Source organism: Eptatretus burgeri, unplaced genomic scaffold (assembly GCF_056783735.1).
Source record: "Eptatretus burgeri isolate ZD-2024b unplaced genomic scaffold, Ebu_testis_v1 Ebu_testis_scaffold_3155, whole genome shotgun sequence".
Taxonomy (NCBI): domain Eukaryota; kingdom Metazoa; phylum Chordata; class Myxini; order Myxiniformes; family Myxinidae; genus Eptatretus; species Eptatretus burgeri.
The window spans coordinates 275,612-302,500 of NW_028225103.1; the positions used below are offsets into that span (position 1 = coordinate 275,612).

Genomic DNA, 26,889 nt, shown 5'->3' on the forward strand with positions numbered 1-26,889 from the left:
TTTTGGTTTGTCATGTGATTGACTGGTGTACCACAGCTTACCTTCCTTTACCACACTGTACTTACAGTACCAGACCGTGCAGGATGACCCGAGGACTCTCCGGTGAAGATCACAAAGCGAACACCCCGGGATTCATGACCGGCTCCGATGGAGGAAACGCGGTTGGTCCGGGAGGTTCTCCCTTAGACCGCGGGTCCATGGTCGGTTCACCCGAGGACAAGGAGTCCGGACCCGGTACGTGACGTTCGCTTCCATTGTATATGTTTCAGATTCTGTTGTGAAAGGGAAGATCGAGTCGGAGTTTATCGATGTTTCGTTCCTTCGATACGAAGGTTTGAATCACAAACTCATTCTTCATGTTATAGTTTTATTGTTTATAAGTAACAATAATAATAATTGATATAACTCCACAGAGTGAATGTAACAACAGAATACCCGGTACTTGTTATTCCCCCCCAATGTACAAATTACCATCAAGTTTGGTAATGAATCAGAACAAGTGTTCAGTGTGTTCTGAGGTTTTTCGTCATTTATCAAGGTTGAATGAACATAAACGAGTTCACATTGGGGACAAACCGTACAAGTGTTCTGTGTTCTGCAGTGTTTCATCGGTTATCACACTTAAATAACCACAAACTAACTCACACAGCTCTACACCAAAGATAAAATGGTGTCGCCTGTTCTCCAACCAACAGCGGCTCGGCACCAGACAAATGGGAGAAGATTAAATAAACAAAGCTGGAGCTTAGAGGAGAAGGAAATCATCCTCCACTGCAAAGTCTGTACTATTGGTGAAGGAGAACAGGTGTAAATTACAGGTACTACACAGGAAAACGAAACATAAACACACACAGCCCCAATGATTGAAAAAAAAAATAACAAAGGGAAATTATATAATATAAATATCTGCAGATACAGTGTGACAAATGGGAGAATGACAAAAGAGCAGGAAGATTAAAAAAAGGAGGTTGATAGAACAAGGATCGACAAGGAAGGCTCTTTGTGACGGCGAAGAAGAGATCAAATTAGTTGGGATGGAGAACGAGTCATCAATACTCAAGATCAAGGACACCACACTAATACCTTAAAAAATGGTGGGATTGAGACAGTCGGACAAGTTCAGATTTTGTGGGGTGGAAACAGGAAGTACCAGTAACCTCCTTTCAGGATGTAAAATACTCATGTCAGGACAGCTGTACACAGAAATACATGACAGCAGCTGTTGAGTAATCCACCTTTACATCCATAAACATTTCAATCTCCCTGCCCCAAAATAATCATGGAAACACAAACCACATCCGATCCTTGAAAATGAACATATAATGCTCATGTTTGAAAAGATGATCCCATCCAAGTGTTGACTTTGCAAACAAAGCATTGTGTCTGGACATGGTGCTCAAACACGAAAAGGAAAAGTCTGCATTGTTGATCGACGTTTCAGTTCCTATGACTTTGGACTAAATGATACAGAAATCAGGAAAATGACCAAATACCAGGATCTGAAAAACAAGGTCAAGAGGACTTGGAAACTGAAGAAAACTGAAATTATACCGGTGATAGTCGGAGCTTCAGGAATGAGAAAGAAAACCTTCACTGACTCCTTAAAAATAATTCCGGGCTATGAATACGACGACAAGCGAATTACAGTTGAAAGTTCAGTGACGATCCTGAAAACTACCCTCGAACGAAACTGTGAAAACAAGAAAACTTCACAACTTGCTCAATCAAACATGACCCCTTCCAAAAATGGAGGGAGACACACAAACACACACACACACACACACACACACACACACACACACACACACACACACACACACACACACACACACACACACACAAAAACAAACACACACAAACTAAAACAAATACACACACGATTCATCTTTATTTATTAAAAGTGTAAACATGAACTGGAATTCTATTTTGTTTCTCAAACTTTGGGATATCTTTAATCTTACAACTGTGTTTGTTGTTCCTCTTGTAGGAAGTTCTTCACTTCACCTGTCAGGGTTTTTTCTTTGTTCGTCCTTATGATCAGGTGTACAGGTGTTAACCATGAAATTGTTTGTTTTTCCCAATCGTTTCAGCGTGAATCTTTGATTACCTTCCTCGTTCAATGTAAGTTAGTCATTTAATCTGATTATAGTTATTTATGGACCAATATAAATTAATTATTAATTGTATCAAAGTCAAACTCTACTTTTCCATTTGAAAGATGAGAATTCAGTTTCTTACCTTAACTTGACCCTCATCTACCAACATATTTACAACCGAATCTTACCAACTGGGGTCTTGTGGGACCCCAACTCAAGATAACTCAATTTCACTAAATCTGATGAAGTTTCACAGAAAATTAATTTTTTTGTGAACAATGTCGAGGCTCATATGAGATCGAACACAAAGAACGTGCAACAAGGGGAGCAGGAGACAATAGCGGTGGGAGAGGGGAGGACAAAAACAGTGGGGAAGAGGGACATGAGGAGATATGTGGAAGAGAGAGGGATGGGGGGTGGGGAACATGGGGTATACAGGATGGACATTACAGGGACTTTCAGGAAGGAAAGCAGGGAATTTGAAGGAGGTGGGTTTGGGGTGGATTAACGGGGGTAGAAAAGATCGTGATTTTGGATGGAAGAAGATCAGAGATGGTGGTGAACAGCTGTTTTAAACACCTGGAGGGAAGAGTGGGATTTAAAAGAGTGTAAGTGTGAAATGTCACACAGGCACGATGGGCCAGCTGGCCAGTTCATCGGTTTCATTTTTTTGCACATATCAGCACAACACCGATTTAACACTGGAAGTGTGGCAAATCTAGATTTTCGTAGATCTAGGAAAGAATTTAACGAGAAAAATGTTCTGATGAGATTAATGAAGGTTTTTGAGTGACACCACGTGAGAACGTGATGACGTCATCCGAACGGAACAAGCCGCCATTTCCGTACGTTGGGGGCGGAGTCAACGGCGACGGACTTCTCATCACGTGTTCCTGGTTACGGGTTTTGCTCGAAAAGATCGTCGGCCTTGATACAGGAGGAGTGGAGGCCTCACAACGTGCAAGTCTTTGCTCCCTTCACCTGAACCTTCCAGGTCGTTGAACATCACCTCAGTTACACAGACCATGAATGATGGATTACATACACAGGTAATTTTTTTTCCCTTCAAGACATAATAATGAACCGAATTGGAGGATGGCGTCAACGTCGTTCCTCAGGGTAAGGACCGGGGTTTCTTCAGGGTTGGAAATCTAAATATCGGATGTTCCAGCAAAAGTAGTCGCCGCTTCGCTGACGTATTTAATGAAATGACGTCATGTTGTTCTTCACGAACATTCTGTTCCATTCACTCCATCATTAGCCTGAGGTGATCTTCCTTCTGCTCGTCAGTCAGATCACGTCTTCTTCTTCTTCTTCATCCTTGCTCATGATATTTATATACGAGCAAATACAACTTGTCACTTCACTGAGGGAAACATTAAGTTGGGGAAAAAGGGGAGGGAGGGGGAGAGCAAGGGTGGGGAGAGAAAGGCGGGGGGGGGGAGAAGAGGCAGGAGGAGAAAAGAAAAGAGGGACGGAAGGGAGAGAGAGGAGGAGGATGTGAGTCGGCCATCTTAGTCAATAAAACCCTGGATCGAAAATGTCCTTCACCATTTCTCGAACATGCATTGTTTGTACATAGACAATGAATGATGAATTACAAACGCAGGTTATTTATTTTTTTCGATATCAGATCTAAGATGGCCGACTGGCGGCCATTTTAGTTGGTCATGATCCGATCGATGTTGAACACGTCCTCGACCGTTTCTCGGACATGCATTTTCAAATCTTATTCAACCTTGGTACACAGATAATGAATGATGGATTACATGTGCTCGTCATTTTGTTTCAAGATTATATCCAAGATGGCCGACTGGCAGCCATTTCGTTACTTAAACTTAACTCCAACCATTTCTCGGATAAGCATGATTTGATTTTGTTCAAACTTACCATAACAAGAACACACAATGGAATACACTTGTACCAAACTTTATTCTGCAATCTGATCAAAGACGTCCGATTGGGAGACTGGCAGCCATTTTTGTTGCAAATAAATATGGACTCGTCCTTCAACTCCGACAGCAAAATTACTCACGCAACGGGGGCGATGACATTGAATGTATTTTTTCCTTGATAACAAGGGAGGGCAAATATTTACAAAGACACAACAAAGGATACAGTTTAGACTTCTACTGATATAACGAACTTACACTGTTTACTTATACTAAGACAGGCACAATCAGAAACATACTCCGAGTAAAGTTGGAGAGCAACAGAGAGAGAGAGAGAAAGAGAGAGAGAGAGAGAGAGAGAGAGAGAGAGAGAGAGAGAGAGAGAGAGAGAGAGAGAGAGAGAGAGAGAGAGAGAGAGAGAGAGAGAGAGAGAACGAAAGTACTGAAGGGTACTCTTTTGTAACTGGCGTGGCTGACGGCCCATGCTTCCCAGTCGTTTAGGTGAGGGAGGAGGAGAGAAAAAATGAGGATGTCTAAAGTGCGTTGTCGGAGGAGGCAAAATGTAAAGAGGTGTGTGTCTGTGGGGTCGCTCTGAAAAGAACTGTTATCGGGACTTGCCCTCGTCGATTGCCCTTCTGTGCTCACAGGATACGCCACAAAACGTGTGAGGAGATAGCTGTTAAACAATAGAGAAGAAGCAGATCTCTTTCTCTGTCTCTCTCTCTGTCTCTGTCTCTCTCTCTCTCTCTCTCTCTCTCTCTCTCTCTCTCTCTCTCTCTCTCTCTCTCTCTCTCTCTGTCTCTCTCTCTCTCTCTCTCTCTCTCTCTCTCTCTCTCTCTCTCTCTCTCTCTCTCTCTCTCTCTCTCTCTCTCTCTGTCTCTCTCTCTCTCTCTCTCTCTCTCTCTCTCTCTCTCTCTCTCTCTCTCTCTCTCTCTCTCTCTCTCTCTCTCTCTCTCTCTCTCTCTCTCTCTCTCTCTCTCTCTCTCTCTCTCTCTCTCTCTCTCTCTCTCTCTCTCTCTCTCTCTCTCTCTCTCTCTCTTTCTCTCTCTCTCTCTCTCTCTCTCTCTCTCTCTCTCTCTCTCTCTCTCTCTCTCTCTCTCTCTCTCTCTCTCTCTCTCTCTCTCACTCTGTCTCTCTCTCTCTCTCTCTCTCTCTCTCTCTCTCTCTCTCTCTCTCTCTCTCTCTCTCTCTCTCTCTCTCTCTCTCTCTCTCTCTCTCTCTCTCCAACAACCCAGAACTGAACCAAGACCCCAAAAGTACCACCACTCCTTCGCAGGGTATTTTGTAGACGTTTGATGAGGGAGGATCGCAAAGTCAGATCAGGACAGTCAGTCGGTGTTTCCCAACTCCCCCATTGGTGCACTTACACTTTCCCGAGTATTATCCCCGCCCTTGCAAAGACTTGTCCCCGGAAATGGCCCCATTCGTTCTGTCCCTCACCACCCGACTCATCTCTGTGATTAACAATTGGTGGCGCTCCCTGGCCACGAACGTGCGTTGGGCACCAAATGGGGGCCGCAACCGAGCGGAGCACTCGGGCTATCCATGTGATGTTGAACAGGTTCTATCACATCCTTGCACTTTGAGCTCCATGCCAAAATGTTCCAAATACAAGCATCTGGAATGGGATGGGCCTCCATTGTTGTTTTTTTGTAATCCATAGTGAGGCTCTTGGAAGAGCGAACACACAGAACATACAGCAAGACAGGGGGCAAGAGGGGTGGAGAGGGAAGCACAAAATAGTGGAAAACAGAGACAACAGGAGATCTGTGGAAGGGAGAGGGATGGGGCGGGGTACCCGGGGTAAACAATAATATGGTACGACAGGGACTTTCAGGAAAGAAAGCAGGGAATTTGAAGGAGGTGGGTTTGGGGTGGATTGACGGGGGTAGAAAAGATCGTGATTTTCGATGGAGGAAGATCAGAGATGGTGGTGAACAGCTGTTTTGTCGACGTGGAGGGAGGAGTGGGATTTAAGAGGCTGTGTGAGTTTTTGTTCGAAAGGCGGGAAAAAGGAGGAATGAAAGAGTGAAGTTGAGGGGTGTCTTGATTTTGGTAGTTTTACCTGATCGGGGTTGCTGGCGGACCTTGAGCACCCTGCGCAAATATGGGGGGGGACAGAGCGGGGGGGGGCAAGGCCCGAGAGGAGACTGCAGAAGACAGAAAGACGACCGACCTGCCTCCGTTGAGAGAGTGAGAGACCCAAAGAATCAGCTTTATTGGGGGAGATACCAATGTTTCTAAAAGCCTTGGTTTCCACAGCATGAAGTCGAGCGAGATATGAGGCAGACTCACCACCACAGAGGGGAGAGCACCACTGCACCAGGCTGAGGATGGAAGCTTTGTACTGGTTAGAAACTCAGGTGTGACAAGGAAGGACTTTGCACGACGTAGGATTCCCAGTGGGCGACTGGCTTTGGACACCAGCTTGGAGATGTGGCTTTTCCAGAAGAGATCATGACAGAAGGTGAGACCTAAAAGCTTGAATGGAAGGACTTCTTTTCGGGGATTGTTGAGAAACTCGATTGTGGGGGGGAGAGGGGGGCGGGTCTTAACGGTCCTTTCAGAGAGACTTTGTGAGAGTGAGATTTGTCACGATTGAAAGACATATTCCAAGTGCTTGACCGGCTTGTGATTTTATCCAGATCTGCAGAGAGTGAAGAGGATGCTATCTGCCATGTAAACTGTGTATTTATATTTTCACTTGTAATATGCCCAACGCCTTTTTCAAAGCTGCAAAAGTTTGATTTTGGAAACCAGTATCGGTGGCACATGTAGATTTTCGTAGATCTGTCAGCATTTAACGAGTGAAATGGACTATGGTAAGATGAGAGTAAGTTTTTGAGTGATACATTGGGTGGGGGAAAGTGATGACATAATCTGAGTTCCTGACAACAAGTGCAATAAATAAATGACCACGTGATCTACGCGTGCTGGATCGCGATTGTGGATTTTACTCCGCAATTGTGGATTTGTGGACCACTGTATGTAATACACTTGCATGTTGAGCCTGCTCTGCACTTCCTGTTAAACAGGACCAGCAGAAACCAACGACAAGGAGAAGCACCAGGACTGCAGGAAGACCCTGAAGGTTTGTTCCCGCAGCCTCCTCATCAGGAGCTTTCTCAATACGTGAGCCATGTTCTGGACCTGAGCTCCCTGTATGGAGGACACAATTCCATCAGCAACGTGGTGGGTCCACCGAACATATTTTCCCTCTACGTGGACTTAATACGCGTGGCCGTGCCGAGAACATTCGGGTCGTGGTGGGACCGCTTTTCCCAATGGACACCCAGACGTTGTCCCAAGAATCCCGAGTGGTTTAAAAGCCACGATTTCATCGAGTTACTTTTCAACGTGCCCGTCTTCCCGACCGGGGTCTTCGTATTGGAGACGTACCACCCTGGTTATGTGGTTCGGATTCTGGCCAGGTCATGGTATGAAGGTGAAGACTCTGCTGGGGACAGGTACCAATGACCCTTTTGGTTTAAATTTCTGATGAGTCTTAAAGTCTTTATGCTCGCGAGTCCAAAAGGGATGAAATGACCAATTATCGTTTGCTTTGGGAGTATGTTGAGCCTCTGACTGGTCTTGCATGATGATAACAGGATTTCAACAACATCTTCGTTGTGTACATGGATTAGTTACCTGGTTTTTATAACATTTGATCGACAGGTAGCGGATGAAATCGTCGAAAACCCTGGGTAAATGACTGTAGATTGAAAGTAACGGCTTACACACAGGTGTAGCCCACGTGTTAATTAAGCAACTGACATCCCATCATGCTTAGGGTCATGTGTAAAATGCTGCACAGTCCTGGTTGCCGATAATTATGGCTCGCGTGGCTGCAAGAGGAAAAACCTCCGTGATGAGTTGGTTCCCCCTTTTAGGAGCTTGTTCGCCTTGTTGTATTTATTCTTCGTTCTTTATTTTCTTCGTTTAAAATTTTGGTGGGAGGTTTATATCATGATCTCGTTGTGTTTTCCCGAGAATGGGCATGGTGCGCCCATTATGGGCGGAGCCACGCCCAAAAAAACGTGTTTTTCGGGGGTAGCTGATTTCAAGTTACATCTTCTCTGAGGGGGTTTGTTGAATCTGGCAGGGTTTCGGTATTTGGTAAGCCCAATGGAACCTGCATAGCCCCACGGAGCTCGATTTTTCATTTTAGTCCCAAGGTCAAGGTCACAAGGTCACGAACTTAGAAAATTTCGAATTTTGACATAAAAATCATACGACCGCCCAAACTTTGAGAGCTCGGATGACAATATTTTTTATGCATAATCTTGAGGTCATTCCCCACCTCAAGTCTTGAAACCATTTTGTTCTATCTCGAACACCTTGCCCGTGGCGCCCCCTTCAGGTTTGTTTTTACGCTGATTTCATCAACGTATGGATAATCCGAGGAGTGCGAAATGCCATATAACCTATAAGACGTTGTATTGTTCCTGGAATGTTCCAGAGGAAGTTTTGCACCAAAGGTCATAATTCTTGACCTTTGACCTTTAAAGTTCACAAAGGTCAAATTTTCAAAGTTGTGGGAATCGAACCGGGTTTTCGACGAACTAACTCCAATAACCTATAGCACGTATCCTGTTTCCTTATTTTAATGTCCACAACATTGTTTTGTGACCTTTAAAGGTTATGCAAAGGTCAAATTTTGAAAGTTGTTGAACGAAACCGGGTTTTCGACATTTTGCAGCAAATAACCTGTCACTCGTACCACATCATGTTGATCATTTTTATAACTTGGTCAAACATTATCACATTGTCTCATCCTTGACTTCTGAAACAATCTCCATCTTCAAATACCGCTCGTGAACCATAGTCGTCTCCAGACTTGTTGTGTGTATTCTTCGTGGTTGACAAATCCCATTTGAAGACCACTTTGTGGTCGACAAGTCTAAGTGATTGAATGCTTTTCCGGATCTCGCATGGAGATGTCCTCAGAAAGGCCGATGTTGTTTTCATGGTTAAGGTGGCTGGCTTAAGATATCAGGTTGAAATAACACCGGGTGGGTTGACTCAGCCTGTCATCCTTCTTCGTTCGGCAAAATGAGTACCAGATTACTGGTAACAGGGGCACTGCATCAGCAGCACAGTTTAGAAAATTATGCAACGAGCAGCCAGAGGCTGCATGAGAATCAACAACAATATGTACCGTATCTCGTTGGACGAGAACAAATGGTCTCGTTGCCATCTGCACTTGTTTCAATTACACGATGGAGTTATTTCGCTTTCACACCAGGAGTGTGAATGTGGTGTGGTGTGGTGTGGTGTGGATGTGGATGTGGTGTGTTGTTTCGCCACTCAACTGCAGTGTGGGAGTAATAGAGATGTGGTAAAGTTAATGTCTTCGCCATAATTGTCCTATTGTGCTTGTTCTTTGTCCGAATGCAGCACAGGTCTTCAGGTCAGGGTCATTGGCTGAGGGTGCAGCTGTGCCACTGATGCAGTGCCCTGTGCGAGTTGTGGCAGGAATTTGTAACTTGACCATGGTGTTGATAATAGCTCGGCTCCTCTTCACAAAAGACACCATGGGCTATTTTACGTCCATCCGAGGGACGACACACACATTGATGAATCACCTTGCCTGTGAAACATCAGGATGACAGTTTGTAACTTGGTCGGGATTCGAACTCAGGCTATTCGGCTCGAAGGTGAGTGTGCCTACCTGTGGAGTCGAGACCATCCTGTCCACCCCCTATTGTACTGTAACATCTTCATCCTCAAGCCATTACATTTCACACAGCTTCAGAGGATCGTTGTGTAAATTTTGAATACAACATCAAGTTTCATTCATTTATTTGTTAATTTATTTAATAATGTGAGTGATGTTCTTTTACACATCCGTTTGTCTCACATTGGAGATGTTCGACATGAGCCACATCCTATTACACAATGTCTACTTCATGGTAAAATCAAAAGGACACTCCTCAAAAATTTTACTTTGGTGATGTACGATGCAGGTGGCGGACGCTGTGGTCTGGCCCTGTGGACCCCAATCTTCCACCAAACGACCCATTCACGTTTTCCCCACCGATACAACCACCGGGTTTTGCGACGAACGTCCTCCGTGTGGAGTTCAGTTGCTCCCTGAACGCTTACCACATGGAACTGGCTGCTGTTCTTCTGTACGGTATCCCGATGGACATCATGCAACCAAAGAAGAGCAAGAATGAAGATCTTGCTGAGTCAGAAAGTCTTCAGCAGAAACGAAACACGATGGAAAGAAGGAGACGAGATATGGTTGAACATGTGGAGGAAGAAAGGAGGGCAAACGAAGAGGAAGAGAAGCTTTCCCCCTTCACAAACAATGGATATTTTGACCTTTTGCCTTTTGAGGTGAGATATTGATGGATATTTATCCTTTCGATGGATATTGATGTGAACCCCAACTCGTCATCTTTTCTTCTTCTTTTATAACTTGGTTTTCCAGATCACATCATCTCATTGTTTGGCTTCAGAATGGTTTCAGACGATGGTGTCAACATTGAAATGGATGTCCAAATCTGTTTGTGTTTGGAAGTCCTTGATGGCTTCACTAGTGGTTACCTGGGTTGTTTTAAGAGTTACTGGTTTATCATTTTATGGACATCCTTGACTCTCTGGACAGTGACAGTTGGTCAGATTGATGCACTGATAATAAAATCGATTTTTTTTTTTTTTGCTGCCTTACTTCCACGACAGATTATCGAAATTATTTTATCTCACCTGCCACTCCCTGAGCTGTGTTGCCTCGCTCAATGCAGCCGTACCCTGCGCGACTGCTGCTACAACCCTTCCATGTACAAACACCTGGACCTCAAGCCTTTCTGGCCATCTCTCTGTGAGGAGGACCTTCTGGCTTTGAAGCCTCGTCTCACCCATGCACGCTCGCTCGGTCTCTCATGGACTGGAAACGATGGAAGATTCAGTCCTACGGTCCTTAAAAAGTGAGTAATTAAATGCAAAGTTAGTAATCGACGGCCTGGGTTTCGTTGAACCATCTCCACTTCTCTTTCATTCTGATCAGTTTCCTCTCCTGTCTCCTCTCTTGCCGCTTCTCCGATCACCAACAAACTTAGTCGACATAAAAAATCAAGATCGGGTTATTTAGACTTTGGTAAACCATCAATGAGATCGATTTGTAAAGCTGTTGCAAGAACAAAAAAACCAACAGAAAAAATACCCGTGAGTGTACCACGGCAGTGAAGGCCAAATGGCCTCGTTTCTTTCTTTGAGTTTAATTCCTTCATTTTCAGATTTACAAACACACACACGCACACACGCACACACACACACACACACACACACACACACACACACACACACACACACACACACACACACACACACACACACCATCTTGCAGCGGTTCGAGGGGTTCTTCACGTGACCTGACCCTGGGAACCCCCAATAAGTTTGCTAAATTTGGGAGGGATTGGCCTTGCTGTTTTTTTTCCCATGATTTTCAGACCGACACAACCATACATACAGATAATTTATTTGGAAGAGGGGAAGGAGATTGGATTTGGGGGTGGGTTGTTCCCTTGACCTGACCCTGGGAACCACTAGCAAGTATGTTAAAGTTGGTGGGGATTGGCCCATCCGTTTCTTTTTGTTTGGGTATTTCCATACGTATCGTCGATCGGTAATTGATACATACACGTACCCCGAGACGCCCAGAATATCAAACAATGTCCGAATTGGACGAATTAAAACTTTTTTTCATGTTCGTCTTCGGCTGCTGATAATCCCTGCATTGCTGATAAGTTGAATTCCTGAGTTTAAATTTTGTAATTTGGTTCAGATTGACGAATGTCGAGGTTAAGGCAGATGCGGAAATGAAATAAAGCGAGGAATGCTGGTGTCTCCAGGTGTTCGTTCATAAGCATTACAATGTACCCAGTGCTTTGTCGGGATGATGAACAGGCATTCGATGATATGAGTGAGGAAAGTGAAAAAATAACTTTATTGTTGAGAAACTGTTGCAGCCTGTTTCAAGTCAAGGCATCGTTGAGCAGGCCAAAAATATAGCGAATGAAGACCCCAGTGAGGGAGAGTGAGGTAGCCTCGGTGCTGGAAAAGGATAGAATTATTTAAGGCTGTTAATTTTTTTCAAAATGGGGTGTTTTAATTAAACCAAACACCCTATGATCACCAATGCACTCCCTCGGAGTTCCCTTCGTCTGCATGCAAAGTATCAGGTTGGTAAGTTTCATGGTTTTGAAGTCATTGGGGACACACACACTGTCACACACTGTGACATTCATTATTACTAGCCGAAACCCTGTCACAGACGGATTCCGTTCATTCAACCATCCTCACCAGCTCACCCACACTCGAGGGACATGGACTGCACAGGGCGTGCTTGCCCCCGGCTACTCATCCCCGCCCCTGTCCCATTCCCCCCACCGACTCCCACCCCCGCCTTCAATTTGCTTACCCCCACCCCAAAATGTAATTGGCCCGCCCCCGCCTCTTCACTCCCCGCCCCCCGTCTCTTGATTCCCTGCCAAACTTGCCCCCGGGCCCTCGCCCCCTGTCCACCCCCTCACACTCAACCCCGCCTAATTCACCCCAGCCCCTCCACTCATCCCCCACCCCATCCCCCGTCTCCCGCTTGTAATTTGCTTACCCCCACCCGAAAATTTGCTTACCTTGCCCCCGCCTCTTCACTCCCTGCCCCCGTCTCTTCATCCCTCACCCCCGTCTCAACGAAAAGTGTTTATTCTGCTTCAGAGTTGAAAGTTGACTATTGCCACTATGTGCGATGCACTCTTACAGGTACGAAGTTTCTTTCAGTCCAGGTCACAGTACCGAGAAAAACGTGACGCGACCGCTAGGAGGAGCACAAATATCTCCTTTTGTCAATTTTTTCCACGACGTCGAGGGATCAGCATATGAACCAAACATTTTCAATGAAGTCGTGTCTTCAATTGGGGTCTTTATCCCCCTGATAACTTGTGGGCAGCTTTCATCCTTTGAAGAGGCGACAAAGCCCGGTATTGTTCCGTGGTGGAATTACTCGAACCTCCATTGGAATCACTCCAGTAACTCCAGTCCCAATGAGAATTGAACCATTTATTCAGGTGAACACGGGAAGAAACAAATTCACAGAGCAACACCAAGATGAGCTGTTGTGAACCTCTTTCTCTCAGAGTTTTGTTCACAACCCGAGCTTTATAAAGCAAAAAAAATATTTGCAGAGAAAGGGGGAAAGAGGGTCATGGGTCGGACAAACAACAGTACATCATCAGTAACAACAACAGCAATATTATCTTCACAAAACTACACATCACTCAATATTCCTCAGCTTTTTCATTCGCAGAACACCATATATGGTTTGGGTGCGAGCATGGGAACACCGTCTCCATGTGCAAGCACGGGAATTCATCTCCCACTCAATTGTGGTTTGATTGCAAGCGAGCAGTTCGATTCACAGGGCAAGGGGCTCCCTCATCCTTTGGGGCTAAGTGCATGTAAGTGGTTACCACTCTGTTTCAAAAATGTCAAAAAATGAAGTTTGTTCCATTGCCTTCTCACTACATTTTCCTGAAAGTGTAAGTCTAACTGAGTTCAGAACAAAAAACCGTATAGCTTAATTACAGATATACCGAAATATCATACTTTGAAGAAGGGGTACCTATTCTGATGGTTTTGCGAGTTTTCAATGAAATTACCTAATTTTTCTTTTTTTCTCTTTTTGGCAAAATAACTGAAGGTCATAGTATGTAACTTATTCTAGCAACTAATCTAATAATCAAAATACCAATTTCTGGAATTATTAAGAAATAATACAGTCCTATTTTTTTATTACTGCTCTATTCAGTGACTGTCAGATGCTGAAAAGCACGAAAAGAGAGAAGATTTATCGAACAAATTCTTGGATGTAAATTTTCAATTCAATCAATTCTGGGAGTAACAAAAAGCTCTCTAAATTCTCCAAAACTATTTTAACTGCCTTCTAAATTCATAAAATATTTTTTAAATACCTGGAAAATTTTTTTTAACATTTTTTAAAAGAAAATTAATTTTTTAATGAAATTCAAAAAAGTGTGACGTGCAGTCGGACAAAAATGCAAAAATGCAAAATTACTCTAAACCAAAGCCATGCATGTTTTCAATATTTTTTATACTATTATATCTATATCACTGTATATATTTAAATTTTAGTGAAAATAATCTGATACACAAAAGAATAAAAGCATTTTTTTTTTTAAAACGTGACGTGCAGTCGGACATTTGGGTTAGAAAGTTTGGTCAAGCCGCTATAATTGAGTATCCACCCGGATAATCTCAATTTTTTTACATTGATTAATTATTGGGAATAAGTTGAATAATTTAAGACAAGTAAATATGAGTTATTGATAAACTAGTCATTTTGTTAGGGGATTTCATAGTCCCAGGCTCTAAAAGGGCAATAAAACAAGAAAAATTAAAAATATGCCAGAATGTGTATATATCATGCGAATCCACCACTGACCGACACAAATTCTGATTTTCTCAGATGATGGGTGACAACCTTTTGATTGGATGAGAAATTTCATATCGAATGTTTTATATGTTGTATTTTGCATGGTCTAATATATGTCATATTTGAAGGTGAAACAAGAAAAAAGGCCAATACTGGGCATGTATATTCAATAAAAATCCTGAAGATTCAGTAATATACATCATAAACCCATGAACCTATATATTTTAAGGTCATATGGAACACTGTCTGTTCAATGAACCAAATTTCATGACCAGTAGTAGTCTTTGTGACTTTCAAAAATGCCACTCAAGTCAGGGTATGCCCTAAAATAGGGGTGGTAACCACTTCCATGCGCTTAGCCTAGGGCAGTATATGTTGCTATCGTGCCAAGGCAAATGTTGTTGGCTGCTTCTTCTTTTTAAGGACGTTACCTCAACTCTGGGTGAGATCATTTTACCCATGATCCTTCATGGTGAACAACTCCACATGTGGTGACAAAACGACTTTGGTTAATTTCAATGCTTTGCAATAGACTTTATACCTTCACAAGCATTCAAAGACGTAAGTGTGTTGTTAGCTATAAGTTTAAGGAGCAATAAGAATACAGAGCTGTATCATTTATGTCCTCATGGACCTTATATGCATGTCCATGGGGTCATATTTGGGATGACACAAGCTTCAATCAATTAACACTCACACATGGGAATAATTAATACCGAACCACAGAACAGACACATACTCATAGAGGAATGCAATAATCATGTTTCTGATGAGCTTTTAAATTAGTCATTGTCCTTCATCTCGGTTTTTGCTAATATATTTATTTAATGGGATAAAAGCCTTTGTTTGTGAAGTTTAAATCAATCATCAGGCTCAATTGAGCCACAGCCAAACTACAAAAAACATAGGGCCAAGATTTAAAAATAAATTTTCCACCATTGTCGCAAACTTGGGTCGATGTTGAGTTGGTTTTGAAGTTCGTCTTCTCTCTCACTGCTTTGTTTAAAACACCATCCCAATGTGTTCTTGCGGTACTTTTTCAGTCTCCTGGGTGAGTGGTCTGAGCACCTACTGCACCTGGAGCTGGCAAACTGCCATTGGATCACAAACAAATCCTTGGAATCTGTAATCAAACACTGCCCAAACCTTCGTGACCTGGACCTGTCGTCATGTGACGGAATAGCACCCGGAGAATTCAGGCAGCTCTCGTCCTTGCAGGGGCTACAACGCCTCGTCCTGCACAGAACGCAGATCAATGTAAGCTGTTCACGGAGTTTATGTTCGTTTACTTTCTCGCAATTTTGTCACTTATAAAACCATTGTGAGTAAATCTGAATTTTTTTTCATGCAAATGTGAAATCGAGAGGAACATATGAAGCAGAAATTTCATACATTTCCCGTTTACTTTGCTTCCATATCCCATTGAACTCGGCAAGATCGATGCCCTTGGTAGTGCCCTTCTTCAATTTACATGGTCGACTGCCTGTGAGATTTTTTTTGAATCTTAAAGGATGAGTTAAAGGATGACATCGTTCTCCCATCTTGTTTCAGACAGAGAGTATTCTGTCAATCATTTCCAAGTGCACGGAGTTGAGGCACCTCAACCTCGGAGACTGTTCTGAGGTACGTGCACCTCTTTGTTCCACCGCAGAGGTGTTTTACAGTCAAATGATTGTCCCTTATGATTGTGAAGACAAACTGAATTACTTCCAGCTTGGGATGAGTTCATTTTTCCTCGATATTTTGTTTCCTCGTCACATAAATATAAACACAGTCTATGTGTGGCTATGATTAAACATGTTAAAATTTGCATTTTTTGGTTGTTGACCCTGCCCCGGGGATGGGGGGGGAATGACGAAAAATGATTGTGTTCCTGTACATTCTTGCCATTGTGGTGATCACAACTACCAAATTTGGTGAATTTCTGCCCATCTGTTTAGGAGGAGAAAGTACGGCGGATGGACGGACGGACGGACAGACAGACAAAGCCAATTACAATACCCAACTGTTTTTTTCAAAAAGCTTCGGGATAATGAAGGAATTAAATTTTAATCAAAGCCCGTGCCTGAAATAAGAAAGGAGACGCGGACTGTATGTTTGTCGTACACTGCCGCTGATGACATCTTTGTTGGAGATTTGTTTGAGTTTGAATGTCCCATGTGTTGTAGGATTCGCAGAAGCATTTCCTTCCCCTGCAGCAATGGGTGTCACGATGCATGTTCCTCATCTTTCCAACCTCAGGTGAAAAATCCCGACATGGTCTTACTCAGTCTGGCCTCAAACTGCCAACAGCTTCGCTCGCTCGATATGTGGAGATCCATCGGGCTGACGGAGGTCGGATTTTCACACCTGACATCCCGTTGTAAGGATATTGAGGTACATGGCCTGAGAGAAACACGGACACAATGCTTGAAAGTTTCTGTTTTTGAATAAGGAGAAAGAAATATTTGGTGTTACCCCCATTGTGTTACTTATTACCCCCCATTGTGCCTCAACCCAGCACCAAAGATCCTTTTCTCCTCCTCATCCGGCCCTCTCCCCAAGCTCTTCTCCAACCCCTACACTCTTTCAACAACTCTACTGACCTCCCACCCTCCTCCCTTGTCCTACTATCCCCCCTCTCCTCCCCTGCACCAAAAGCCTCCTCCCGTCCCTCTTCATTAACAGCATGGACCTCAAATATCCACGGCCTTCGCTCAAACCTGACATCTTTCCACACAGGTTGCCACTGCCAAACTTGACATAATCTGCCAAACAGAATCTTTCCTCCCTCAAGAAGTCTCTGACTCCCAAGTATCTCTCCCTGGTGACTCCCTCCTCCGGTATGACAGCCTTGAGCCTCGTCCTGGTGGAGTTGCTCTCTTCATCAAAGACTTCATTTCTCACTCTCCATCACTCCCCCAGGAATACCTCTGAATACGACTTCACCTCCACTGCCACCTCATGTTTATATGGCTATTGTACCGTCCACCAAACAGTGATGACTCCATTTACACCTCACTTTCCGAAAACATGGACCAACTTCGATCTTCTCATCTCAACTCTCTCTTCCTCGTATGTGGCAACTACAATTGTCATCATTCCAGTTGGCTTGGTGTGGGTACCTCTCTCACCCGTCATGGCACTTTTGGAAAAGACTTCTGCGAATCATTGGGACTGACTCATTCGGTCAACTTCCCGACTGGGATCTCAACCAATGGTACTCCATCTCTTCTGGATCTGATTTTGACAAATTTCTCTGAAAATATCTGCTGTCCTTCCTCTGCTCCAATCGGTTCTTTTGACCACATGCTTGTCAAAGTGTACATCTCTCTGGCTGTTATCAGAGAACCAACTCAGCGCTATGAAGTCTGGCATTTCACTCAGTTTGACTGGCAGGGTCTCCAAGCAGTCATCAAACTTCCAGACTGGTCTACCATCTCTCCTTTCTCCATCAACTCATTCTGGGAATTCTTTCTAAGAAACTTGCTCTCCCTCATGCACATATTTATCCTCTGTCGTCTTCAGTTGTACGACCCTTCCTTCCGCCCATGGTTCACTGAAGCTGGTTTCTCACTCTCCAGGTGAGGCAGTTGTCCTGAAACAACTTGGCTTTGCCTCATGGAAGGCTTACCAACTGAGAGTAATCTCTGTTCCTTCCATAAAGCTCGGAGCAAGTGTGTGTCTTCCCTCAGGAGAGCCACAAAAGACCAACTTTCTAATCTCAAGTCTGAACTCTCAAACCTCTCTCCCTCCTCGAAATCCTCGTGCCATCGAATCAAAACTGTTTCTGGTGAATGTTCCCCCTCTATCCCCTTCATCCTCTCCCGCACTGCTGATACCGCACGTGAAAAGGCGAAATGCCTCATCTCGGTGTTTGCATCGAAATCTGGTGTCCAAAACCCATCGCTTTCTCGACCCACCTTTCCCAGTCGCACCCACCTGTACCTGGACTCTGTGTCCTTTTCTCCTGAGAGGTGGAGAGCTTGCTGTCATACCTCGACTCAGATTCTGCAACCGGTCCAGATGCCATCAGCCCACGTGTCGTAAAAACCTGCCCCTCTGCTCTTGCTCAACCTCCCTTTGTTCCATTCACCCTCTCTTTTGCTCAAGGTCATGTGCCGTCTTCTTGGAAATCAGAAAACAATACCGCTCTGCATAAAAAAGGTGCAAAAACAAATCCCTGCAACGACAGACCAATCAGCCTTCTCGCAATCATCAGCAAGGTCATGGAATCCATCATCGCTTCAGACATTAAATCCTTCCTCTTCTCCAATGGCTTGATTTCCTATCATCAATTTGGTTTCAGACCAGGTCACTCTACCCTAGATATGCTGCTTCTGCTCTCCCAACAATGGATGGACGTCCTCAATGCGAGATATGAAATCAGAGCCATATCCCGAGACATCCTCTCTTGATGTCCAGGCTGGAGTTCCTCAAGGTTGCATTCTGGGCCCTGTTCTTTTTCTGGTTTTCATCAATGATCTCTTCGACTCTCTGGAAAATCCTCTTTATCTCTTTGCTGATGGCTCCACCCTCTGCTGTACCATCTGTCATCCCTCAGACAGGCAAGCAGCGGCTTCTTCACTCTCTGCAGATCTGGATAAAATCACAAACTGGTCCAACACATGGAACTTGTCTTTCAATCCTGACAAATCTCACACTCTCACTTTGTCTCTCGGAAAGGACAGTCTGAACCCCGCACCCCCCCCCCCGCCACCCCATCCACTTTCTCAACAATCCTCCGGAAGAAGTCCTCGGCCCACCTGAGCTCCTGACCACATACAAAGCTTTCTTCCACAGCCTAATGGAGGACTGCCCTCCTCTCTGGGCTGGTGCTCCTGCCTCTCACCTTTCTCGGCTTCACGCTGTGGAAACCAAGGCATTTCGGATCATTGGAATTTCCCGTGGTGAGGCTGAGTCTTTGGGTCTCTCACTCTCTCACCGCAGGCAGGTCGGTGGTCTTTCTGTCATCTCCCGTCTCTCTCCGGTCTTGCACTCCCCCCCTCCCCCCGCTCTGTCTGCAGATTTGTTTGGCAGCCATATTTAACACAAAATCACTCCTTATCTGATCAATGCAAAACTTTATATGTGTGATCGACTTCCCAATTTGAGGCATGTTTTCACGTTGTGATGTCACGTGGTCAGTCAGTCATTTTAAATTGAAAAATTCAAATCCTTTAAAAAATCTTCTACTCTGAAACCGCTTTACAGATCGACGAGAAACTTCATATTTATCTATGATCGACTAACCATGACAGTTGAGGTTTGAGAGCAAAAACCAAATAGGTCACGTGTCCTCTCAGTGATATTGGATTGAAGTTAAAAGGTTGAAAAATCTTCTTCTATCAAACCACTGAACCAATCGATGCAAAACTTTAGGTGCATCATTGAGTACCAATAACATGATAAAAGTTTGATAACTAAAACGTTATCAATTAAGTGGTTTCAGAGAAAATGATTTAGAAACATTTTCCTTCAATCTTCCTTCAAACAAACCATATGACCTATGATGTCATTGTGATCGCACCTGTTTCCACATGGGTAGTGGATATATTTAAAGTTTTGCTTCAATCAGTAAAGTGGTTCCAGAGAAAGACATTTTTAAACGTTTTCCTTCTCTCAAATATGGCCAGCAAACCTTGTGAACTATGACGTCATACTTATCAAACTTCATTCATCATGGCTCGCATTTTTGTGAGCATCCACGTAGAAATGACTGCTTGCAGTTATGAGTGGCAGTTCTTGGGACAAACTCGCCATGAGAAATATAGTTTGATAAAAATGATAAAATAGGACAGCATCATCACCGCAACGGGCGGAGTAGGGCGGCATCGTCATCGGAACAGGTGGCGTAGGATGGCATCGTCGTTGGCACGAGCGTTGTCCGGTACCCGACACAACCACTCTCAATGTTATTGTTAGGGCCTGGGGTTCTGAGCTCACCAAGAGGGTAAGCACTCGAGTTTCTCCCCAACACCCGTTCCTGAGGCCGCCAACCACAGATAAATCCGTGATCCAATGGGCTGTATTTCTTACACAGCCGCAGTCGCTTGATTTAGACTCCTCGCTTCGCAGGTTCATGCTTGTCTGTTTCTGTGATACCTTTCTATTGGCATGGCAACCGAACTCGAGGCCACACCCTCGGCACAACACCTGGTAATCTTCTGAGCGGAGCAGGTAGGTGCAGCATCCGCTGGTGGAGTAAATCAGGTGGGGTACAACTTCCCGTCTAACTGTACTTGTGCACTATGTCGGACCAACAAAGGAAAAGACAATTGAGAGAGGTTGGAAATATGAACAAAGAATTACTTTGTTACACACACACACAAGTCATCATTTCACAGCGTTACATTTTCATTACCTCTGCCACCGAAGGTGGATGAAGGTTATGTTTTCATCCCAGTCTGTCTGTCGGTTTGTTTGCTTGCTTGGCTGCTTGTTTGTTTCTTTGTGAATAAAATATCTCAAAAAGTTGTGGCTGGATTCGGACGAAATTTGCTGGGGAGCTTGGCTGTGTGACACCACGACAAAATGATTAGGTTTTGGTGAAGATCCACATCTGGTTCTGGATCAAAGAGGTTTTTGAGTCATTCTTTGCCATTGTGAGATCGGTCCTAAAGTGACATAAAGCAGGATATCTCAAAAAGTTACGTATGGATTCGGACAAAACTTGTTGGATGAGTTGGTTGGTTGACAAGAACAAGCCGATTAAATTTTAGTTCATGTCCAAATCCATATCCTGCCGATCAGTTCGACACAAGACGTAAACTGATCAGGCTGGCAGAGGTACGCTCTCTTCCGAGTGCCCTTCTGGTTTACACAGCATTTATCACGTGACTGAAAACAACCAACTCTCCTCCTCATCACACTCCCTTCCCTCCCCTTCCTTCATCGTTTTAAATCTCTTTCTTGTTTCTTCCTTCCAATGTCTTGAAAACTTAGAATGCTAAATGGTTTTGTTGGGCTTGTTGTTTTGTCAAGTTATATTTTTTCGGAAACACTTGTGGCTATAATGCCTCTCTAATTGTACAATGCAGTTTTAGAATTAATGGGAATTAATAAACTGCACACATGACTTATGTTGATTGAATTGTTCCATACAGGACCTGGACCTTGGCTGGTGCAGGAATGTGCGGGCAGACATCGGTGAGATGTTGCGAGAGCTGCCCAGACTGCGCAGACTGGTGTTAACGGCTAACCGCTCCGTCAGCGACACTGACCTTGAATCGCTCGCCAATCACTGCCCTTTACTGGAGCAGCTCGACATACCTGGTACGGTAATTGAGGAGATGATGGAACTGATGTGGATGGATCCAAGAGGGTCACAGAGGTTGTTCGATGTAGAAGGAAAATATATATTGCAAGTGGAAATGAATACGGCACTTGGTAGAGTATGTACCTCCTCCAGACTGAACCGTTTACGTTTTGTCGTCCACTGATAGGCTGGATCTTCATTGGGACCTGAACCAAAATCTTATCGGCTTGTTCTTGTCACCGACACATCTCATCCACCAAATTTCATCCGAATCCGTCCATATAACGTTTTGAGATATCGGTTTTGATCACCAATCTCTCAATGGTGAAGAACCACTCCAAAAATTCTCGTATCCGGTTCCAGATGTTCACCAAAATTGAATCAATTTGTCCTTATCGTCCTGGTGGATGTATGCGCTCCGCTGAGTGTTGTTGTACTGTCGTTTCGTACTGTGTTAACTGCACACCAAAGCTCCAGATGACTGTGAGCTATTTTCACCCTTGTTTGTCATTCATTGGAGCGTTTATATCTGTGTGCGTGTGGCAGGCACTCCGCTGGTGACCGTTGGAGGGCTGTTTCACCTGCTCGATACCTGTCGGCAGATGCGCTTCCTTGACGTTTCCTTCTGCTACCGGATTGATGAGGTGATGGCCTTCAAACTGGCACATCGCTTTCCACACGTCTACATCAAGTACAACATCTACCAGTGAGGTCACATGAGCCGTTCAGAGCTGCAAACACCTGAGGAGCAAACACGTGATCCATGCATGAGAAACCGATTGCATCATGTCGGTGATGATCGTCCAAATGCTGAACTTAATTAGAACCAAAGGCGCAAGTGTGGTGTGATGAACACGTTTATCAAATGTGACGTTTTACGAATGTTTTTTTGTTGATGAGAAATCATCTGAAAGGATTACTTTTGGTTTATCAATATAATCCACCAATCGTTCAAATTGATAAATGTTGTGCCAATAAATGTTACCAAACTCACAGCACCCTTTTTGGAGTGTTATTCTTTTACCTTTTAGCCCTGCAGATTTTGACAACAGATGCAAAGACTCTTTGTTTTATTTTCTACATGGTCCAAGGTTCGTGGAGGATTTTCGGACGTCCCTGGAAAAAGGTACAAAATTTATGTCGTTCTGCTATCACGGTCGGTTTAGTCGTGTAATGCTCTGTTCACAAGGCGTTCAGCTGATCGTAGGTTCTCCATGTTGGCCGGGCTGGGTCACACAAGTTCTTCACTAACTTGAATGCGTCTGATCCCACAACGGCCAAAAATAAACTCACCTGCAGATCTTCATCTATCCAGTTTGCCGCCAAAAACACGTCACATCTGTCCGTGTTGTCCTCGAACAACTCCAATTTTTCCTCAAAAGCCCAATATTCCCAAACACCCAATATTCCCCAATGGACGGGTCACCAGTGTGTAATTTGCACAGGGTGCTGGAGATAGGTCTCCGCATACTCTTGATGAAAGGTCAGGTTAGGTATGGGAGCATGCGCCGGAGCAGCGCGTCGCTGCGTCCACTTCACGCGTGATACTCCAGGGACCTCCATCTGGCCATCCCCCAGGCAGATGCCTGGCCTATCCCCATCTCCTTGAGACGGTTGGTAGGACGGTCAGTTGGTCAGATGATTGGTTGGGTGGTCAGTCGGTTCATTGGGTGGTCGGTCAGACGGTTGGTCATACGGTCATTCAGTTTGTTGGACGATTGGTTGATCGAACGGTTGGAGCTCATTTTAATTTTCCCCCATCTCACACATTATCGGGGGAGTGGGTGGACAAAAGCATGAAGTAAACAGAAGTAAACTTTATTAACAATGAGAAAATCGGCAATCGTATACATCATGCAAACAATTCAAGTGCAAGACACAAACTCGTAAGAACAAACAACCCGTGACGTCGTTAACAAACTATGACGTCACCTAGAATATGGAAATCCAAACAGAATGTCAATGTGTAATGAGTATCGCTTTCAGTAAACTACCCAGTATACGAAGGCACGGAAACTAATCAGGCGTACCTGTGGGACAAACCCTGCAGAACGTTTAATACACAGGTGTTCAGTGAAGACTCGTATCCAACAAGCAATACTCAGGAATCAATACCAGCCAATACAAAGCAATCAAAACTCGGACTGGACCGGACACGTGACGCAACCGCTCAAGCTCTTTGGTGCGTGCGAGTCGCACGTGTTGTACCCCTTCCGCATACACAGGACCCACCACGGGGACATTTGGCGGTACCTCCTCGAGGAAGACATTCGGAAGTCACCGTCATGAGAGGGACATTCAGAGGGTGATTTGGTCTCCACAATGTTTCCTACCGACTGGGAACCGACCGAACGTAAGCACGTCGGGGCTGCTTCAGGAAGCTACAAGGAGTGGCACCCCGACGTCGAGAGAGTGTCGCTGTAGCCCAGGTCGTGCTGAAACACGCACCCAGGTAAACACCTCCTCCACGCGATCGTGCCGTTCCACCATCGACACAACATCCCCGAGTGTTCTCATGTACGCATGAACTGAAGGTTTGGAGCAGTTTTGAGGTAATCACTTAAGAACTGAAGGTCCACGTCGACTGCGGAAGGATCCGTGGGTTTGCACAGTGAGCTGTTCGACGGTCCGTGTATCTGACTTGATGGTCCTTATACCTGGCTTGATGGTCCGTATACCTGGCATGATGGTCCGTATACCTGGCATGATGGTCTGTATACCTGGCATGATGGTCCGTATACCTGGCATGATGGTCCGTATACTTGGCATGATGGTCCGAATACCTGGCATGATGGTCCGTATACCTGGCATGATGGTCCGTATACCTGGCATGGTGGTCCGTATACCTGGCATGATGGTCCGTATACCTGGCATGGTGGTCCGTATACCTGGCATGGTGGTCCGTATACCTGGCATAATGTTCCGTATACTTGGCATGATGGTCCGAATACCTGGCATGATGGTCCGTATACTTGGCATGATGGTCCGAATACCTGGCATGATGGTCCGTATACCTGGCATGGTGGTCCGTATACCTGGCATGGTGGTCCGTATACCTGGCATGGTGGTCCGTATACCTGGCATGGTGGTCCGTATACCTGGCATGGTGGTCCGTATACCTGGCATGGTGGTCCGTATACCTGGCATGGTGGTCCGTATACCTGGCATGGTGGTCCGTATACTTGGCATGATGGTCCGTATATGGTGATGATGGTCATGATGGTACCACCGTGGGAAAAAGGGGTTCGGAACCCACCGTGGGAAAAAGGGGTTCGGGAGCTGGGTCTGAGCCCCTTTTTCCCCCAACGGGGAGGGGGTCCTGGGTTGCGAGCCCCTTTTTTTCCCCAACGGGGGTCCCGGGTTGCGAGCCCCTTTTTTCCCCCACGGGGGTCCCGGGCTGCGAGCCCCTTTTTTCCCCAACGGGGGTCCCGGGTTGCTCGCCCCTTTTTTCCCCAACGGGGGTCCCGGGTTGCGAGCCTCTATTTTCCCCCACGGGGGTCCCGGGTTGCGAGCCCCTTTTTTTCCCCAACGGGGGTCCGGGGTTGCAAGCCCCTTTTTTCCCCAACGGGGTCCCGGGTTGCGAGCCCCTTTTTTCCCCAATGGGGAGGGGGTCCAGGGTTGCGAGCCTCTTTTTTCCCCCAAGGGGGTCCCGGGTTGCTCGTCCCTTTTTCGCCCAACGGGGAGGGGTCCCGGGTTCCAAGCCCCTTTTTCCACAATGGGGAGGGGGTCCAGGGTTGCGAGCCTCTTTTTTCCCCCAAGGGGGTCCCGGGTTGCTCGCCCCTTTTTCGCCCAACGGGGAGGGGGTCCCGGGTTCCAAGCCCCTTTTTCCCCAATGGGGAGGGGGTCCAGGGTTGCGAGCCTCTTTTTTCCCCCAAGGGGGTCCCGGGTTGCTCGCCCTTTTTTCGCCCAACAGGGAGGGGGTCCGGGTTCCAAGCCCCTTTTTCGCCCAACGGGGGGGGGGTCCCGGGTTCTGAGCCCCTTTTTCGCCCAACGGGGGGTCCCGGGTTCTGAGCCCCTTTTTCGCCCAACGGGGGGGGGGGTCCCGGGTTCTGAGCCCCTTTTTTCCTCAGTCTGTGGGCTTCATGATGCACGTGGAGAGCAGAGGACATCGAATCATTCCAAAGATATGGTCATGAAGTGGATTGCAGCCACTTCCACTGACGAAATCAGTTGCATATAATTTTAAATGTTGACAACTTGGATCGTCTTAAATGCTGAGCACCGGGCGACATCCTCACATTGATGGTACCTGTTGAAAACGACTTTAATGAACATTTAAATAGATCTATTCTGACATTTGCTTTAAAGTTTCGAAAAGTTCACGTAACTATTGCAAGGTTAACCTTTTTAAAGTTTCGTTATTTCGTAAATACACTGTTTTCTCGCCATGAAGGAGACGCCTCCATTACGTGTCTCGCTATTGGCTACGTCCAGGTCACGTGACGAAATACTTTGAATTCCGGTCCTTGTCGGCGCACTCGCAAGATTTGTAAACTCGTATGTTCTTCTTTTAAGGACCACAAGGGGGTAATGTTCGTTCATCCAGACATTTAGGCGAACGGAATCGACGAGACGGATCATTGCATACAGGAGTCAGCCATTGTCAAGTTAACCGGCCTCCGATAACCGGTGATCGTTCATTACAACCTGCGTGAGGTCACGCGTTGGAAAAGGTCACACTGGTTATAATCTCTCAGTGTGCTTCACCTTGAGTGTGCACGGCGAACGTACGTGGAATTCACACGTCGGGCGTCATTTATATATTACATACAATTCCTCATCACGATGTATCATATGCAATCTATAGAGTTAGTAAATGGCTTTGCGCGGCTCACAAGATGAGATCGCACCTCCTGACTCGTCTCGGATCGAATCATTAAACGATTTATATTATTATATCCTCAGCTCTGTGGTTCATCATGAGTGTTTCACGTCATCCATGGGGACATGAGATCGACATTCCAGGGTACTCGAGTTCCCTTACAAAAGGACGTTCAGGATCCCACCGGTGGACGTTGAAGCCGGTGTCGTGACTTGTCTAGAGCTGCTTCGCCAACACTCTGCGTCGGAGTGACGTATGTCCGGGGAGAAATTAATTCCCTCGAGGAAAAAACAAAATTAAGTCTTTCACGAACTGGTTGCCCATGCCTGACGTTCGAATGAAGGTGGCAGTGATTTGGAATTTGTTCAAATGTAGATTTTCGTAGA

General features: G+C 45.3%; 2 protein-coding genes and 1 long non-coding RNA gene across 8 annotated transcripts in view; all 3 read left to right on the plus strand.

Moving 5' to 3' along the window:
- Positions 1-10,229, plus strand: part of LOC147006721 (F-box/LRR-repeat protein 4-like) — a 33,351-nt gene extending 23,122 nt beyond the window's left edge. For 4 of the 6 annotated variants that reach the window (XM_085868065.1, XM_085868060.1, XM_085868062.1 and 1 more), the window contains 2 exons: positions 68-234; positions 9,955-10,229. In XM_085868065.1, coding sequence (XP_085724191.1) covers positions 68-234; positions 9,955-10,085 — 298 coding nt within the window. In that variant the 3' untranslated portion in view covers positions 10,086-10,229. Of the gene's footprint in view, positions 1-67; positions 235-7,023; positions 7,267-9,954 lie in introns of those variants that run through there. The other 2 variants (XM_085868061.1, XM_085868064.1) reach the window with 2 other exon arrangements.
- On the plus strand, positions 10,097-22,391 carry LOC147006722 (F-box/LRR-repeat protein 4-like). The gene is made up of 8 exons (XM_085868004.1): positions 10,097-10,330; positions 10,676-10,920; positions 15,488-15,701; positions 15,996-16,067; positions 16,613-16,806; positions 20,349-20,376; positions 21,530-21,698; positions 22,228-22,391. The coding sequence occupies exons 1-8, from the start codon at positions 10,097-10,099 to the stop codon at positions 22,389-22,391; spliced, it is 1,320 nt and encodes a 439-aa protein (XP_085724130.1).
- A 4,027-nt stretch (positions 22,392-26,418) lies between these two features.
- The window catches only part of LOC147006723 (uncharacterized), a 6,371-nt gene continuing 5,900 nt past the window's right edge, over positions 26,419-26,889 (plus strand). Inside the window, exon 1 of the long non-coding RNA XR_015054631.1 lies at positions 26,419-26,889. This exon is cut by the window's right edge and continues 343 nt beyond it. This is a non-coding gene — a long non-coding RNA (uncharacterized LOC147006723).

Bases quoted from the DNA above. Each gene is read 5' to 3' on its own strand.
- LOC147006722 (XM_085868004.1), top strand. From the start codon at position 10,097: ATGGAACTGGCTGCTGTTCTTCTGTACGGTATCCCGATGGACATCATG. The intron at 10,921-15,487 runs GTGAGTAATTAA...GTACTTTTTCAG, and splicing joins AGTCCTACGGTCCTTAAAAA to TCTCCTGGGTGAGTGGTCTG. The intron at 16,807-20,348 runs GTAAGGATATTG...TGTTATTGTTAG, and splicing joins TTCACACCTGACATCCCGTT to GGCCTGGGGTTCTGAGCTCA.